The sequence below is a fragment of the Vicia villosa genome, unplaced genomic scaffold (assembly GCF_029867415.1).
Source record: "Vicia villosa cultivar HV-30 ecotype Madison, WI unplaced genomic scaffold, Vvil1.0 ctg.000024F_1_1, whole genome shotgun sequence".
Taxonomy (NCBI): Eukaryota; Viridiplantae; Streptophyta; class Magnoliopsida; order Fabales; family Fabaceae; genus Vicia; species Vicia villosa.
The window spans coordinates 357,693-375,699 of NW_026704956.1; the positions used below are offsets into that span (position 1 = coordinate 357,693).

Below are 18,007 nucleotides of genomic sequence, written 5' to 3' on the forward strand. Positions count from 1 at the left end.
GTATGGCTAACTGCGACGACTTACTAGAGCTAGTAAGTGGGCCACACCATCTGCGATAAACTTGCTGAAACTACGATAGTGAGTAGGTACGGTCAACCGCGACGACTTACTGAATAGTAAGTGGACCTTACCATCTACGATAAACTCACTCCAACTACGATAGTAAGCAGGTATGGCTAACTGCGACGACTTACTAGAACTATAGTAAGTGGGTCATACCATCTACGATAAGCTTACTCAAACTACGATAGCAAGGAGGTATGGCTAACTGCGACGACTTACTAGAGCTATAGTAAGTGGGCCACACCATCTACGATAAACTTGCTGAAACTACGATAGTGAGCAGGTACGGCCGACCGCGACGACTTACTAGAACTATAGTAAGTGGGCCTTACCATCTACGATAAGCTTACTCCAACTACGATAGTAAGTAGGTGTGACTGACCGCGACGACTTACCAGAGCTATGGTAAGTGGGCCACACCATCTGCGACAGACTTACTCGAACTACGATAGGGAGTGGGTATACCAACCGCGACGACTTACTAGAACTATAGTAAGTGGGTTACCTACGAACTGCAAACCCACTAGCACTACAACAAGTTAATTATCTTCTACATAGCATTCATCACGTTAGTCCCTTGGCAGTGATCTCCTTCAAATCATCTCGCTGATTAATATCACGTTAGTCCCCTGGCAGTGATATAAAGCTACGTCTCTTTGCAAATAGGGATTTATTTTCCCTGATCACAAGGTTTCTCAAACAGTTCTTCAATTGGGTTTATCACGTTAGTCCCTCGGCAGTGATCTTCTTCAATAACAAACAAGGTTCTATTTTTCTTTTCCAAAGTTACTAACTTCAACTAACATACTGACAATCATGCATCATTTAATTAACATACCTCATTCATACATAATGCATATACATACATTACTCTCATTTATTTTTTGAGAAGCTTACTGCATCATACATTACATGCATCATAACATTGCATAAAATTCAGGTTGCCTTTTTAGGCTATGCTACAATCAAAGCATCTGGTTCCTTCCAGAAAGTATTTTCTTCATGTGTCGAAAAATGGTATTTACCTTGGGTGGCATTTTCAAGCCCATCTCCCGCAGAACATCCTTCCCAAATAAGTGCAAATTTCAGGGCATTTCAGTGTTCAATCATCTTCTACCTTTAGACCACGATAGGCAGACGTGCCTATCTGACTCTTCAGGTTTAAGAAGATTGAACAGGGGCAGCTGTCATACCCCAAAATTTGCCCTCCTATATTCAATCAAAGGTTCTTCATTACATCTCCGATAACTCAAGGCTCTAAGGTTGTCTCAAGTCATTTTCTCATATCCAAGACTAGGGTTTTGCACTTTATCAAAGGAATTTGAATTTCTAAGGTCTCAGATGGATCTCAGGGTATCTCATATGCCTAAAAGTATCTCTATGTCAATTCTCAAGCTTCTATTTCAAGGATTGCCCATTCAAGTGCTCAGATGATCAATGATCGACTATGTTGACCTAAAAGTCAACTATGGTCAAAGTACAGTCAAAACTCCCGACTTTTGGTCAACATAAAGTATTTGAGGTTATATCCATTATCGGATCAAAGGTTGATCATGATCCATTAATAAAAAAACTCAGAGATGAACAAATTCAAAGGTTCAAATTAGGGTTTTTTATAAAGTCAACTCAACTTTGACTGACCATAACTTTCACCTGGAACATCAAAAATTCCCCACTCAAAGCCTATTTTGAAGGAAATTGGATTCTCTACAACTTTGTCTCTCACAAGCTAGGGCTAGAAATGCTTCAATTGAGAGGTACAGTACAAAAGATTACAGGTCATTTTCAGGCATTCTTCAAAAGCAGTTTTTTTCCAAAGAGGATATGCTCAAGATAAAAGCTCCAAATGAAAAATATGTTCCAAAGTGACTTGTAGAGGACACTTTGAGGTTTCCAAAAAGTATTAGAACTCCCTCATAGCTTACAAATTGAGTGAGATATGCTTGATCAAAGTCGGGTGATTTTGGAGGACCAAATGTGAAATAAGAAGGTTCAAATTGGATTTGTTGCAAATAGGCCCATACTTTTATGACTTAAACTTGGCCCACAAGTTATTCTAAACTTATGCCACGGATTATATCATTCTTATTTGATTTTACATAATTTTTATTTCATTTAAAATTGATTTTTAATGATTTAATTAAGTGAAAATCAAATATTTTGGTAGAAAATATGTTTTGATTGTTTTCAATCAACATTTATGACCAAATACAATCACATTTTCGTGCATAATTAAATAAGGAAAGATTGATATAAAATAGGCTAGATATGGTAACTTATGAATCAAGAATAAATCAAATTTCCAAGATTGGCAAAAGAGATTCTATGGATCCATGGGCCTCCAATTCGTGACCTAATGGGAGTCTATAAGTAAGTGAAGCTATGCACATGAATGGGGGTTGGTTTTTCTGGGCAGAGCAAAAGGATTCAAGAGACAAAAATTCTCTAAAAAATTCAGAATCGGTTTGAGAGATTAAAGAGTTTTCAGAGGAGTTTAAGCATTGCAACGTGTCCGTGGGATCACTCTGAAGCTACCTGGATCATCACGCTTCATCAGCACCCCCAGAATTACCTCGTATTTGCCCAGGTAAGTCGTTCTGAAAATCCTTTCGATCTGAACAATATATGCATCCTCATTGAAATATACTTGCGTATTCTTGTTTAGTTCAATGCATTGATCGTTTCTGGACTGTTTTGTGGAGTTTGCATACCTTAATCATGTTCTGCCATTAATGTCCGGTTTGAGTTTTTAGGGTTTAATTTGGGGCTTTGCGTTAGGAGTAAAATTAGGTCAAATTGAGGGCAGGGGCATGTTCGTATGGTTGAGATGAGTGGGTCCGGAGGGGTGCGAAATATTTATTTGTGAGCAGGAGCTATTCGCTATTTTCGTGGGCACTGTTGCTATGAAGTATTTTGTAGCGAAATCGTAGCTATTTCTTTTTCTAAAAATTGCAGGTCGGGTGAAGAAGATGATGGCGTGGCATCATCGTATTGGCTATTTTTAAAATTCGCGCGCATTTCCATCAGTCGGTTTGATTCTTATATATTTTATGCTAAAAGCGTTTCCTTAACGCGTTGGCCTCGTGGCTGAGTTGGTTAGAGCGTGGGGTGGATCAGGGGACGTGGGTTCGATACCCCGTTCCCACATATATATTTTTTCTGAAGTTCCATCCTTGATCACATGTTGCGCCTCATGTAGTTTCCACCATATACCCCTAGATCCAGCCATAGGAATCTTCTACCCTGCCAGATCTAACGCCCTAGATTTAGTCCCTATGACACGAACCCTAATAACAACCTCATTGAATCAAAACCCTAAATAACTAAATAAAATTTTAATTAACATACTTTTTTAATTAAATCTTTTAATATAATTAATTATGTATAGTAATTATTTTTCTAAATAAATTAATATATAATATTTGTATTAAATTATAATTTGTTGTTCGTTCCGATTAAATCGATTAATCGCTATGGTCAACAATAATTTTAATTAAAATGCTATTTAATTAAAATAAAACTAATTTCTATTTGGTTAAATGGTTGCAATTATTTTATTAGTTGTGATGATTAACCGTTCTTCCTCTCCCGCCTTAATTTGCTATTCTTTTTAATCGAACCAATCGATTACGAGGGGTAACAATGCAGATCAATTCATAATAGTAATTAAAAAATACCTTAATCTGTTATTAGTAATAATCAAATTAATTGATTAAATTTGGTAATGGTGCAAATGTTCAATCTTTTAACTATGATAATTGAATCAATCGATTATTGCGGTTAATAGTACAAATCAAAATCAGGGTTGTACGCCCAATCCTAAAACACTCAAAACACACTAAACCACGATACTACGGTGTTTCAACACTGCGATGTTCACAACTACGATAAGGTAACTCAAAATACCTTCGAACATTCGCATTTCAAAACAACTTCAAAACAAACTCAAATACATTCAATTCAACTCTAAGGCGTACAATCCTGTGCCCGAACTACGTTGACTCTGATTCTCCATAAGGAGATACGTAGGCACTTGGATAACCAAGGCGAGTCCCCTTCCCTAAAATCTCAATTTTTTCCCATTCACTTCCTTAGCTATAAACCTCAATTTTAGCCATAAACCTTTATCTTTAGATTCAAAAGCCAATAGGAAAGGGTTGAGGGTGCCTAACACCTTCCCTCGACCTGATTATAGTATCTTACCCTGATCTCTTAATTGCATAGGTTTCCTATTCGCCTTGGTAGAATAGGTGGCGACTCTAAAAGCTAAATTTTTAGGGTAGGTTGCTACAGTTGGGTGTTAAAGCTAAGCATTCGCTTAAGCTATCGTCTCGATATTCGGAATGCCAATTGTCATCTTCGAAAATCAGGGGCATTGGAATCTTTATAACATCAGAGTAAGATTCTTCTGATAATCCTATCTCTCTTATATATTCATCAATAACGTCCACCAGATAGCATGTATCTTCTATAGCTGAGGCTTGAAGGAATTGTGTTAGAATAAATCCGACCTTCTCTTCACCTACTTCGAATGTCAACTTGCCTTTCTTTACGTCTATAATGGCTCCAGCAGTGGCCAGAAACGGTCATCCTAAGATTATAGGGGTATTGACGTCTTCCTTTATGTCCATAATTATGAAATCCGTAGGGATGTAAAATTGTCCGATGCGGACTGATACGTTTTCAAGAACGCCTACAAGATACTTAACAGAACGGTCTGCAAGTTGTACTGACATCTTGGTTGGTCTTAGCTCTCCCATGTTAAGTTTCTCGCAAATGGACAAAGGCATTATCCTAATACTAGATCCTAAGTCGCACAGAGCTTTGTCTATGACAAATTTTCCTATATTGCAGGGTATGGAGAAACTCCCTGGGTCTTTCAGCTTAGGTGGCATTTTATTTTGAATTATCGCACTGCATTCGGTAGTGGGTGTTACGGTCTCATTGTCTTCTATCTTTTTCTTATTTGATAGAATTTCTTTGAGAAATTTAGCATATGAGGGCATTTGTGTAATAGCTTCGGTAAAAGGAATTGTAATGTTTAGCTGTTTAAGAAGCTTAACAAATTTCTTAAACTACACTATGCTTTTAGATTTTTCGAATCTTTAAGGGTACGGGATAGGTGGTTTATAGGGTGGTGGAGGTACGTATGACGCTTCTTTTTCCTCCGTCTCGCCCTCCTTGTCCTCTTTCTCTTTTGGGTTACTTGATTTATCATTGGGTCCACTTTCCTCCTCAGTTGTTTTACAAGGGCTTTGGAACATAGCAGGGTTTTTAAGTCGAGGGTCAGTTGGTTCGTCCATCTCTTTACCACTTCGCAGAATAATAGCATGAGCATGTCCTTTCAAATTCGGTTGTGGTTGTCCAGAAAACGTCCCGGCAGGTGCGGCAGTAGGTGCTTGTTGTTGTGCCACTTGAGAGATTTGTGTTTCAAGCATCTTGTTGTGAGTGGCTAACGCGTCTACTTTAGTTTCCAACTGTTTGATTTGCTCATTGGTGTGTACGTTTTGGTTTAGGAAGTCCTTATTAGTCTAATTTTGAGTGGCTATGAAATTATCCATCATCATTTCTAGGTTAGAGTTCCTATGGACGTTAGGAGCAGCTAAGGATGCCTTTTGATATCCAGGTGGTATACTAGGTGCTTGGCCAGGCGCATATAAAGCATTATTGTTCTTATACGAAATTAGGATGATTATTCCATCTGGGATTATGTGTGTTCGAGTAAGGGTTTCCTTGAGCATAGTTTACTGGTTTGGGGGAAACTCCTGCCAAAAGATGGAACTCGGGGGAAGCATGTCCAGACATCCCGCATATTTCGCAATTTGGGGCTACAGCAGCCACGACGGCTACAAGTGCTACAGTCAGGTTTTTTAACTTCTGAGTTAGGGCATCAACTTTGGCATTAACACGGTCAAGGCTGCTTATCTCGTACATACCACTTTTCATTGAAGATTTCTCACCAGAAGTTCTCTCTGACGGAGCTCTCTCGCTTCCCCACTGGTAATGATTTTGACCCATACTCTCGATGAGTGCATAGGCATCGACTTACGCTTTGTCCATCAGTGCGCCTCATGCGGCGGCGTCAATTTTAAGTCTCGTGTTGTATAGGAGACCATTGTAGAAGGTATGGATAATTAACCATTCTTCTAATCCGTGATGTGGACAGAGCCTCAACATGTCCTTGTATCTCTCCCACGCTTCGAATAGAGACTCGTTGTCTTTTTGTCTAAACCCATTGATTTGGGCTCTTAGCATGGCGGTTTTACTAGGTGGAAAATATCGCACCAAGAAGACTTTTTCTAGTTCATTCCAAGTAGTGACTGAATTAGCGGGTAAAGACTGGAGCCAAGCTCTAGCTCTATCCCTCAGTGAAAAAGGAAAAAGGCGTATTCAGATAGCTTCCGAACTGACACCATTTTCTTTTATAGTGTCTGCGTATTGCAAGAACACTGACAAATGAAGATTAGGGTCTTCCGTCGGACTCCCATAAAATTGACTTTGTTGTACTGCTGACAACAAAGATGGCTTTAGTTCGAAATTGTTCGCCTCAATAGAAGGAGCAGCAATGCTATTGTGTAGTTCAGCTTGCGAAGGGATAACGTAAGACTTTAGAGGACGCGACTGTTCTCCCATGTTAGATTCTTCAACTGGTTCAGAAATAGGGTTAGGAACAAGAGTGCGAGTTCGTCGTAATCGACGTGATAGAGTGATAGAACGCCCTGGTTCGAGAATTGGCAGCACTAAGTCTTCACTTCGAGAGCGAGTACTTGGCATGCCCAAAGGGAATTAAAGTAGTTTAAATGTGCTTAAGTCTCTACAACGTAACATTTGATTACAATATCGACTAAATTAGTCCCCGGCAACGGCGCCAAAAACTTGATCGCGACAAAATGGGTATGTCTATGATTATGACTGCAAGTGCACAGTCTATCGCGTAACTTTAAAGATTATCGAACCCAAAGGACTAAGAATCGACCTACGGTACTTAATTGTTACTACGTAAATCTAAGGCTAATATCTGATTAATTAGGACCAGATGGGGGAAATAAGGAAATAGAATTAATTTGAGTTAAGAGAGAATTATACCGGTATGTAATAGTCGGACGTCGGGGATCTAGTAAACTATCAACGTAAATCGTAATTTAAAATATCTTTCCGTAGAAATCATTAGTTTAAAAGCCTTCCTCTCACACTCTCGTGTTTATTGATTACGATCTTATTATTAAACCTAAGTGAGTGCTCTCGCTGTGTCAATTAAAGCTTAAAATAATTTTTGAAAACAAATGAAGACTAATTAACCTTAAAGAACTCTCGCTGTATTTAAGGGTAATACTTAATTCCTACTGTCCAGTTAAAATCTCAAACTCTCATTTTTATTGTTCCTAACTTCTATTGTTTTTAACTCTCGTTACAAAACGGTTTAATTAAGTATTAGAAATTATAACAAGATAAATAGATTTTCATTAATAAATTACGTTGAAAGCATTACTAGATTCCCTCAGTTATATGACTTTACATACTGGTAATAAATATTTAGCCGGACATTATTTTAATTAACTCTCACTTTTATTGATCCAGACATAAATTGACAATACAACATAAATAATAAACAATAATTAATACTGAAAACAAAAACCTGAATTAAATTGCGGAACTGAAAAGATCAATCTGGCAGTACCAAATCTTGAATCCGGAACTGGAATTAAATTGCAGAAACAAACTCTATTCCTAAAACTGAATCTAAATTCTGAAGTTGAAAGAAAATTGAAATGCAATAGTATTTCTGGTGTGGAAATCTATTGCGGAAAAATGGTTGAAAAGAAGACTTGAACTGAGCTGGAAATAGAATGCAGAGAAATTAAATTTGACGGCAGTAGGTTAAAAACTTTGTCCCTCTTCAAATCTTCTTGCTAGGTATTTATAGAGTTGCTTTAGGAATCTTGAATCTTGAATTGTTTCATCTCAGTGCTGGCTTTACGGAGGAAAAATAGTCTGAGAAAATATAGGGTTGACGACGGTCTCTTCTGAGTGTGAGTGTGTGACTCACATCACACACTAATTAAAAGAAGTATGCCGACCGGCAGGAGGGGGGGCGACGACCTGTGTGGTCTGGGGGGTGCCACTCGTCTTGGGCCACTTGGTGACGTGCATCCTCCTTCTTGGGCTGCTTGGTCCGTGGGCCTGTTTCTTCTTGTTTGCACCCCCTATCATTTAAGCACCCTTTTAGTCTTTTTCTCTTCATTTTGGCTCATTTCTTTGATTATTTTCTTTGCAAGCCTTGATTTATTAAATACCTAAAACAAAACAGAAATACCGACATAATACGAAATAAAGTAAAATAATTGAAATAAAATTGGAAAATAATTCATGTAAATTAAGCTAAATATACAATACGTTTTCGTGTTATCATACATCTACGAGATGTTAGAACAAGATTGAGATCTATGTTCAGAATTTGGTTTTGATGATAACGAGCATATATTTTGTGAGTAGCAATTTTATTACTAATGATTTCATTAGGTGTGCAGATGTTATGCTAAAAGGCCTTATACAACATTCATCAAAAACAAGCATAATGATTATATCAGAAACGGGCTTAAAGACTGAGGAATAAAACAGATCAGAAAATGTATCAGACAAGCTCAAAGAAATAAACCAGAAATATCATATGCATGAAGTTTGAAAACAACAAGAAGATCACAAAAATGGAACATTGTCAAATAATCAGATGTTCTGATTAAAAGCAAGTTCAAACAATTAAAGTCAGAAGATCAGAAGTCATCAAAGAAACAAAAGCTCAATAAGCTTCCTCAGAAGAACAAGCAATGTAAACAAAAGATGTTCTGACCTAATGATAAAAAACTTCTAAGAACATCGTAAATTGGTCCAGTTAAATCACATGCAAGAAATCACCGTACTCAAAGTAAAGACATAATTATAACATCTATTTTGATCTACATCTTGGAAGAGTGAAACAAGAAACGCCACCAATAACGCCACCAATAGTAACTATCTTGAAAGAAGAAAATTGTAGAAGACACGCTATCAAACACAAATGATGAGATTCGCCTTGGAAATAGGTATTTCCTGACTCAATCTATACCAAGCATTAAATGCTATGTTCAAATATGATTCTGCGTACTTTCACATTTCCCTTGGATCCTTCTCCTACGCCAACAATTTACGAGTTCAAAAACAAGTGTCGGGAAGCCATACCAGCATAAACAACTTGCTTTTAATAAGCAGCCTTGTTGCATAAGTGACTCGTCTCAATCATAATCATCCACAAACTTATTGGACAATCGAGTCATTTCATTATCATGAATCATGCATAGCATTCATCTCATCTCTTTAAGCATAAAACTTTTTTTGCAAAGCCTAAATTTACTTGGAAGTTATACAACAAAACTCTTTTACAAAAAAAATCAAGTTTGCTTAGCACCCGATAACCTTACCGATGACAGTAACCTTACTGTTTGTTTATTTCCAATCGCCTGATTGATGATTTCCGGTAGCCTTACCGATGACAGTAACCTTACTGTTTGTTTATTTCCAATCGCCTGATTGATGATTTCTGGTAGCCTTACCGATGACAGTAACCTTACTGTTTGTTTATTTCCAATCGCCTGATTGATGATTTCCGGTAGCCTTACCGATGACAGTAACCTTACTGTTTGTTTATTTCCAATCGCCTGATTGATGATTTCCGGTAACCTTACCGATGACAGTAACCTTACTGTTTTTTTATTTCCAATCGCCTGATTGATGATTTCTGGTAGCCTTACCGATGACAGTAACCTTACTGTTTGTTTATTTCCAATCACCTGATTGATGATTTCCGGTAGCCTTACCAATGTCAGCAGCCTTACTGAACACATATTTTCCAATCACCTAATTGACGATTTCCAGTAACCTTGCCGATGTCAATAAACACAAAAAAATTGATGATTAAAAATCATCGAAATCAGAAATACACAAACATTGGTGCAAACATTTGGTGAGAAAATTTGGTGCTTGGGGCAAAAAAAAATTGGTGAGAACAATTTGGGGAACATTTGGTGCAAACTCTTGGTGAGAACATTTTGGGGAATATTTGGTGCGAACACTTGGTGAGAACAGTTTGGGGAACATTTGGTGCAAACATTTGGTGAGAAAGTTTACCACTTAGCATAAGCATGATTATCTACAGTCATTTTTACTATCTAATTGTGGTTAAACGCAAATACTTGATGAGAACAATTTGGGGAACATTTGGTGCAAACTCCTAGTGAGAACAATTTGGGGAACATTTGGTGCAAACATTTGGTGAGAACGTTTACCAGTTAGTATAGGCATGATTATCTACAGTCATTATACTATCTAATCTTGGTTAAACGCAAACTTTATCTATCCTCTAGGTCGTGATAAATAAAGAATAAATTGACGACTACTTGCTCTCTAGGATGTGGCAAGTAAATTTTCCACCTTTCCTCAATTCTATTGGATTAAGATCTAAAATAGAGTTGAAACCCATTATTTTTTATTCTCTAGGTTGTGACGAATATATGAAATCCATGACACAATATACTATATTAGCCGTAAAGGCTTTAGCAGAGGACCCTTTTCAAAACTAGTATGACTTACCCTCTCGGTCGTGGTAAGAACACTAAATTTGTAATTATTCTACTCGAACATTGGTGGACTACCCACGTCATCTCTACCTCATTTTTTTTTGCTATCTTTTTTTTTTCAAACTCAGGTCAAATTTTGGGGTCTTCCTGTATTTAATAAATCTTCATTCCGAACGCGCGAGAACTTCGTATTCTCGCACCCTTCGATCAAATATTATTAAATAGGGGCAGCTGTCATACCCCAAATTTGCCTGCATTGGTGTTAATAGTCAAATCGATTTATTTAAAAAATGTTTCTTCTACTAATTCTTTTTTTTTTGAACTTACAAAAATATTGTTACTATGTGGCCCATTAAAAACCTTAGGCTTGGCCCATTAGAAACAATTATAGATTTCTATACGTAAATTTTCTTTTTTTTATATTAAGACATTATTTAGTTAGTGTATGAGTATATATGTGTTTGGGTTATATAAGTTATCCTAATATGTATATTTTATGACTATTAAGATAACTAAAACGTACATATATATATATATATATATTATAATTAAAATTCTAAGCATTCTTATTATTAACTTTTAACCATTATTTATTTATTAACAGTTATTTAGATTAATATTAGGATTAATGTTTAAATTGTTATTATATCAACAAATTTTACTATTAAAATCATTATTATTAGTGAGTATTATTATTAAAATTATTATTATTAGTAAGTATTATTATTATTATTAGTTAATATAACCATTAACTCCTAATAAAAATTATAATATAAGTATTTCATTAATTATTATTATTAGTAATCTAACTGTCATTATCAATTTATCTTAAAACTCTTCAAGCCACAAGAAGCCGCCGCACCGTAACACAAACCCTAATTCGATTTTAACCCAAATCCAACAAGATCAAATATAGAAAAGGAATGATTTTATTGATTAAAGATGAAATCAAACACAGATACGAATAAATCAATACAATTTACGACAAATAACCAATCTTTAATATTAATTTCCTAAATCAAAAAACTCCAAACTTCAAATCAAATTCGAAATCAATTTCCTCATAAACAACAATCAAATTATTTCCCAATTCGAATCAAAACCTAAGTCTATAAATTGGAACCTAAAAATCTGAAAGAAGGACCGAAAAGAAGGATTTCGTCGCGAAATCTCCCAAAGTTGCGTCGCCGAATTAGGAGTTTCAAATCTGAAACCCTAATCCCTTCCTCATTCCGCCGCCCACCTGAAATCGGAGACAAGAGTCAAGGATCGAAAGCAAATCCAACGTATCAAGGTTCACAGCGAGCAAGAGGTAACGATAGTCTTTTTTTTTTTTTGGATTAGAGTTTAGTTTTGATGTTGAAGTTCTGGGTTTTGAAATAAATTTATGTTGATATTGTTGTGTGTGGGGAAGAGAGAACGAAGAGGATAGGAAAGAGAGAGTAAACGAGAAGAGAGAGAATAGTTAATGGGAAATGATAAATAAGATGAATCGTAACCACCCCTTTCACAATTTCTTTTTTTCATTAAAATTGCAAATAATTTAAGATAATAATCCTGTGTGTACCCGTTACCGTGTTCTCTAATTAATTTTTTAATCTAAATTAATCTGATACGTAGATCTCTGCTAGTCCACTGTAAACCCAAGCACGCATACACATTGGATCCTAACAGATCCTCATAATTTCGTCCGGGCCTAAGCCCACTTCTATTCACACCCTTCATTCCCTGTTTTTCTATCGTCCTCATAAACATACACCCCTGTAACATTCTGGACCCCAAATGTTCTTTTGGGCCAGATTCTTTTATTATTAGATGCCCCTAATTTACCTATTAAACTAAAATGCACCCTCTGTATAAAATCCAAATAACATATTAAAACTAATTAATTTTATTTAATTATTTTTATCATTTGATTAATTTTAATTATTTTTCTCATTTGATTAATCATATTTTCTACTGTCGTTTTTGGATAAATAATTAAAACTAAATCTCATGCTTAAATAACTTATATATAAATACCTAAATTATTGTCATTAAATTTAAGATAAAAAATTAATAATTATATTTAGGATAGTTAATTCAAATAATATATTCTATAGTAAATAAACAGCATGCTTATAATAATTAAATAAGCGATACATCGTCTAAAAAATGGGGCAAAGAATTATGTGATTATTAAGTTCCCGGTTAGACTCCTAATTTATTCTTAAAATACTTTTATAAATCCCATTCATGTTGTTTACACAATTATATTAATTCCTTTAGTTGCTAAAATATCTAAATAGTCCAAACCTTTTTCTTATTATCATTACTAACATAATAATTTGAATCTAATATTATTTTCCCAAAAAATTAGGATAGTGAATTTATTTTAAAATCAACCACGAACTACGTCTACGATTACACCATTTCAACTCAGACAAATTCAAGGAGATTTTCTAAAATATTTCACAAGCCCTAAAAAATAATTAACCAACTACTTTAACATGAACTACGGTACTCTGACTTCCTCATTGCAGTAGAGGATACGTAGGCATAGGGTTTTGAAACCCTAGCGAGTATAATCATAAAAAATTTATTAATATTTTTCTTTTAAAATATCAACATAACTATTTTTAAGATATGGGTAGATGTGCGTTTACCGTATCTCAAGTTCAAACTTATGAAAACCTAAACCTAGAAGGGGTCCCCCTGAATACAAGGGAGACGAAGGGTGCCTAACACCTTCCCTTCGTTTAACCGACTCACGAACTTAGAATCTCTAACTTAGGGTAATCCATTTAATTCCCTTCCTTTAGGATAAAATAAATGGTGGCGACTCTTTTCCTTAAAATTTTAGGCCGGTTGCTACACAAGTCAAAGAAGCAATTTGAAACAAGAGCTGTTGCTCTTAATCTCCTTTTAGAAGAAGAAGATCTCATCCAAAAGTTGAAGACTACAAGATATTTTTAATTCTTGTTATAACATGTAAAACACAAGAGTTGTTGCTCGTAATGTGTTATTTCTTAAGAAACTTCTGATAAATTGTTTAGGCACCAGAAGTGACTTCTAGTCAGTGTGTCATAAACAATATGCTCTTAGAATAGGAGAAAAATCTGCTTGATTAGAAGCACTCTTGTAATCTCTAGAAGAACAATTCTAGGTTGAATTGGTGTTCCTTGAGTATCCTTCTGATTCGGATACTTGAGATGTCCAAGAAGTCTAGTTAGACTATTGGAGGTGTCTAGGTCAATGAACGTTATATCTTGCTGTGATCACTGAACGATTCATTGTCTAGGGTTAGTCACTAGCGGGTAGCTTGTACAGGATTTTCTAGGTTGATGAAAGTTATATATTGCTGAGATAACTGAACGATTCATCATTTAGGGTTAGTCACTCGCTGATAGCTTGTGTGGATGGTTAGTCACAAGAAGGTTGCTTGTGCAGTTGTAATCAAGATTGATTATAGTTGATTAAGTCCTCGACTGAGAAAGGCAAAATCACCCGAGGAGGGTGGACTAGAGGTAGCCTTATTGAGAAGATGAACCAGGATAAAAATGAATGTGTCTTTTGATTTTTGAACCTTCATTTAGCTCAGACTTTCTATGCAATCCTTATTCAGAAGTTTGCTTAACTAAGTCAGAAGTTATGATAATGAAAAAAACTAAATGAATGTATGTCTCGTTGGTTATGCATTATCATGCTTCCTCAATATTGTCCAAAGCATATCCAAAATAAATGAGATATCAGAAGAAAGGAAAAATTGGAGAAAAGGGAAATTACATATTGAAGAACAGAATTCAAACCCCCCCATTTCTTGTGTTTTTCTCCACCTTCACGGGATCCATCCAAATCTGGTTGTACCCCAAGTATGCATCCATGAAGATCAACATGTGATATGTTGGATGAGAATATGGAGTAGGAAAATAATCTAGAGGGGGCAAATAGACTAAAAACAAAATTCGATTGATTTTCGTAAAATAGAATATCATAGGTTTTTCAAATTTTTGCGCGAAAGGCTTGAGAAGAACTCCAGCTTGTTCGTATCCTTACACACAGTCACTACCAAGGTAATATGGAGATATGAACCTCCTTATTTTCACTATAATTGTTAGCACCAATGACAACAACCTCAACCTTGCAAGCTACCTGAAAAATCTCAACCAAATCTTCAAGAACGATTAGTTTCAAGACGACATCTCCCTCAATCACTTACAAATATCTCGTAATCAAGATCTGAAATAAATAGAGGTTAAAGATGAAAGAATATTGTTGGAAGGCTTTTTAACTTTTCAAAATTGAGAGGGTGTTGGTTTCATCGAAAATCACAATGTTGATCATGAAAATCTTACATGAAAAATGATTACAAAATGATTTAATATGTGCTTGAGATTAAGCACAATAATGGATGGAAAAACTTGGTTAGATTAAAATCAAGAATGGTGGTGTCTATGTTCATCAAACAAAGTACACCAAGGAGATTTCGAAAAATTCAAGCTAGAAAATTGCAAGATCATGGCTACTCCTATGCATCCTACTACTATTACAAAATATACCTTTGGTGAAACCATATTACTTCGGCCACCTAGTTAACCATAGTTGTAAGTGATATTCGCTCACCTTAAATTTTTAATATTTAATTAAAAAACATTTTATCACGGTCCAGCAAAACAAACGTTGTGATATAATAAAGGTTACTTGCTTTGATTCCCAGCACCAAAATTTTCACTTCTTTTTCGTTATAAAAAGGGTTGTCTTTATACTTTTATAAATATATTAAAATAAAAAGACCTATCATCACAGTTAATACCAGATGCCATTGTGAATAGTATATACATATTATCACGGTTTAGTTTAGCAGCCGTGGTGATATGTTATATATATATATATATATATATATATATATATATATATATATATATATATATATATATATATATATATATATATATATATATATATATATATATATATATATATATATATATATATATATATATATATATATATATATATATATATATATGCAAGGTTATCAACATTTCCATCAGAATAGCCGTCAGTCTCTAAACAAAACCCTAACTACGCCCTTTTCCACACCCTACGAATTCGTCCTCAATAACATCTTCAAACTTAAAGGTAATCAAGTTCATGTTCATAATCTTTCTTCCATGTTATTGATACGTTTTATTCCTTTTTTTTCTTAAAACAAAACCTTAACATCTATATCTTTCAATGCAGTGAATTCGCCCTGAATACTAACTTCAAACTAAAAGGTAATCTTCTCCATTAATATTATTACATTTTTCATATATTTTCCATATATAACAGTAGTTCTTCTTTAAATGGATTTTTCATACCTTTTGGGATTATGCTTTCGTTTATGTTAAGATGCTGTTAATGCTAGCTTATGTTTTCAACACAGGTTATTCTCAGAAGGTTGTTTCTATTTCGAAAGCTGAAACCATTTATGCTGCTATGGAGAAGCAATATAAGAAATATGAATCTATTTTGGCAGCTTCACCCGCCTTATATTTTTTCTTCATAGAAACACAAATGGTTTGATCAAATCTACTTCAAATCATTCTATGAAACTTTTCAATAAAAGGTACACTATTGTCGTTGTTGATGTATGTTATTGTTGTTGTTCATAAATAGTGTGTGTTCTTGTTGTTGATAGGTCTATGTTGTTTTTGATAAATGTTGTTTGTGTTGATGTATGTTGTTTTTATTGTTATTGAGTTTATTATAATGTATATAGATTGTTTCTTTGACTAACCTTCATTGAACATGCATTCATTTAAAGTGATTAGAAAATAATAATTTGAAATTTAAGTTATATTTGAAATGCAACTTAGATTATTCAATGTTTTTCAAATTGCATGTATCTCTTAATTCATCTATCGCACTTTAACACGTAGAAATTAGTTTATTGCCTCAAATTCTTCAAAGCAACTCTGCGTTCTCTATTAATTTATATGGTAAAACATCAAATTTGTTGAGATATTCCGAATCATCTTCATCACTGTCATCATAGTAATAATCACCATCGATTAAAATAATGATAATGATAGTGGTGATGATGATTCTGAAATAGTCAACATATTGATGCTTTGTAAAATAAACTTGGAATGAACCGTTGCTTTGAAAAACTTCAATCATTGAACCAAATCCTATGTGTTAAGTAGCAAGAGATGAATTACGGGTTGAATGCAATTTGGTTTAAGTTATTATTAAAAAACAACTTAAACAAACCAATATTAAAAACAGCGGTTCATTTACGTTATTTTTCAAGAATAACATAAATTTTCAAATTCTTATTTGCTGCTACATCAATTTTAATGGTTGTATATGTTTAATGAGGTGTATGGAAAAACAATCAATCAATCAACGTGATTTTGTAGAAATAATTTAAATAAGGCTTAAATAGTCAATTGGTCCTTGTAAGTTAAGCGTGTTTTTGATTTTCGTCCTTGTATCCTTTTTTTCTTGGGAATGATCCCTCGATGTTAATTTTTTTTTTAGTTTTAGTCCCTAAGGTTAAAATTTGCAGGAAAATCTGAAGGAAAATTTGTAGAAAACCTGCAGATTTTCCTGCGAATTTTAGTTTTAGGGACTAAATCCATAAGAAATTCAATATTTAAGGACTTTATCCAAGAAAAAAAATACAGGGACGAAAACCAAAAACACGCTAACTTACAGGAATCAAAAGACTATTTAAGCCTTTAAATAAAGAGAGAATGAGAGGTATAGAGATAGGGAATATTTTAAATAAAAAATTATAAATTTATTGTTTCCCTATCTCTCTAGTAATTTTAGAATAATTTTAAAATAAATAAATTTATAATTTTTAAATTAGAAATTTAAATTGAAACGAAAAAAAAACATAATAAGTAAGAGAGAGAAATTTTTTAAGAAAATCTCATTTTAAAAAACAAATCTCCTTTAATATCTATCACATAAGACTATGTACAATGGTTACATTATTCAACACCCTACTTTTTCACTTTTTATCTTCCACATCATCTTCTCTCTCTTCCACCTAATAATTCAACACCTATTCAATTTTTTTTCACTACAATGGTTTTGTTTAATAAAATTCAACACCCTACCCCACATCATATTCTTATTTTCTTTTAAAGTTTTGTTTTTATGATTATATATTAATATCTATTATCAATTAAAATTAAATTAAAATAATTAATATTTAAACTTTTTTTTTTAAATTTAATAATTTATTTATTTTTTCTAATTTTCTATTCTTAATTTTTTTTCTTGCAAGTAATAAATAAGAGATGTAAAAATAGTTATTTTTTAAAAAAATAAAATTATAAAAAAAACTTAAAAATGCA

The 18,007-nt window shown here is 34.0% G+C and overlaps 1 protein-coding gene and 1 non-coding gene across 2 annotated transcripts; one reads left to right on the plus strand and one right to left on the minus strand.

The window, feature by feature from the left end:
• Positions 1–4,649: 4,649 nt before the first annotated feature.
• On the minus strand, positions 4,650–6,081 carry LOC131622107 (uncharacterized). The gene is made up of 3 exons (XM_058893157.1): positions 5,743–6,081; positions 5,211–5,594; positions 4,650–5,108 (listed from the first exon to the last, which is right to left on the minus strand). The coding sequence occupies exons 1-3, from the start codon at positions 6,079–6,081 to the stop codon at positions 4,650–4,652; spliced, it is 1,182 nt and encodes a 393-aa protein (XP_058749140.1).
• A 130-nt stretch (positions 6,082–6,211) lies between these two features.
• LOC131622131 (small nucleolar RNA R71) lies at positions 6,212–6,318 on the plus strand. The gene has a single exon (XR_009289765.1). It is a non-coding gene; the product is annotated as a small nucleolar RNA R71 (small nucleolar RNA).
• The last annotated feature ends 11,689 nt before the right edge of the window (positions 6,319–18,007 follow it).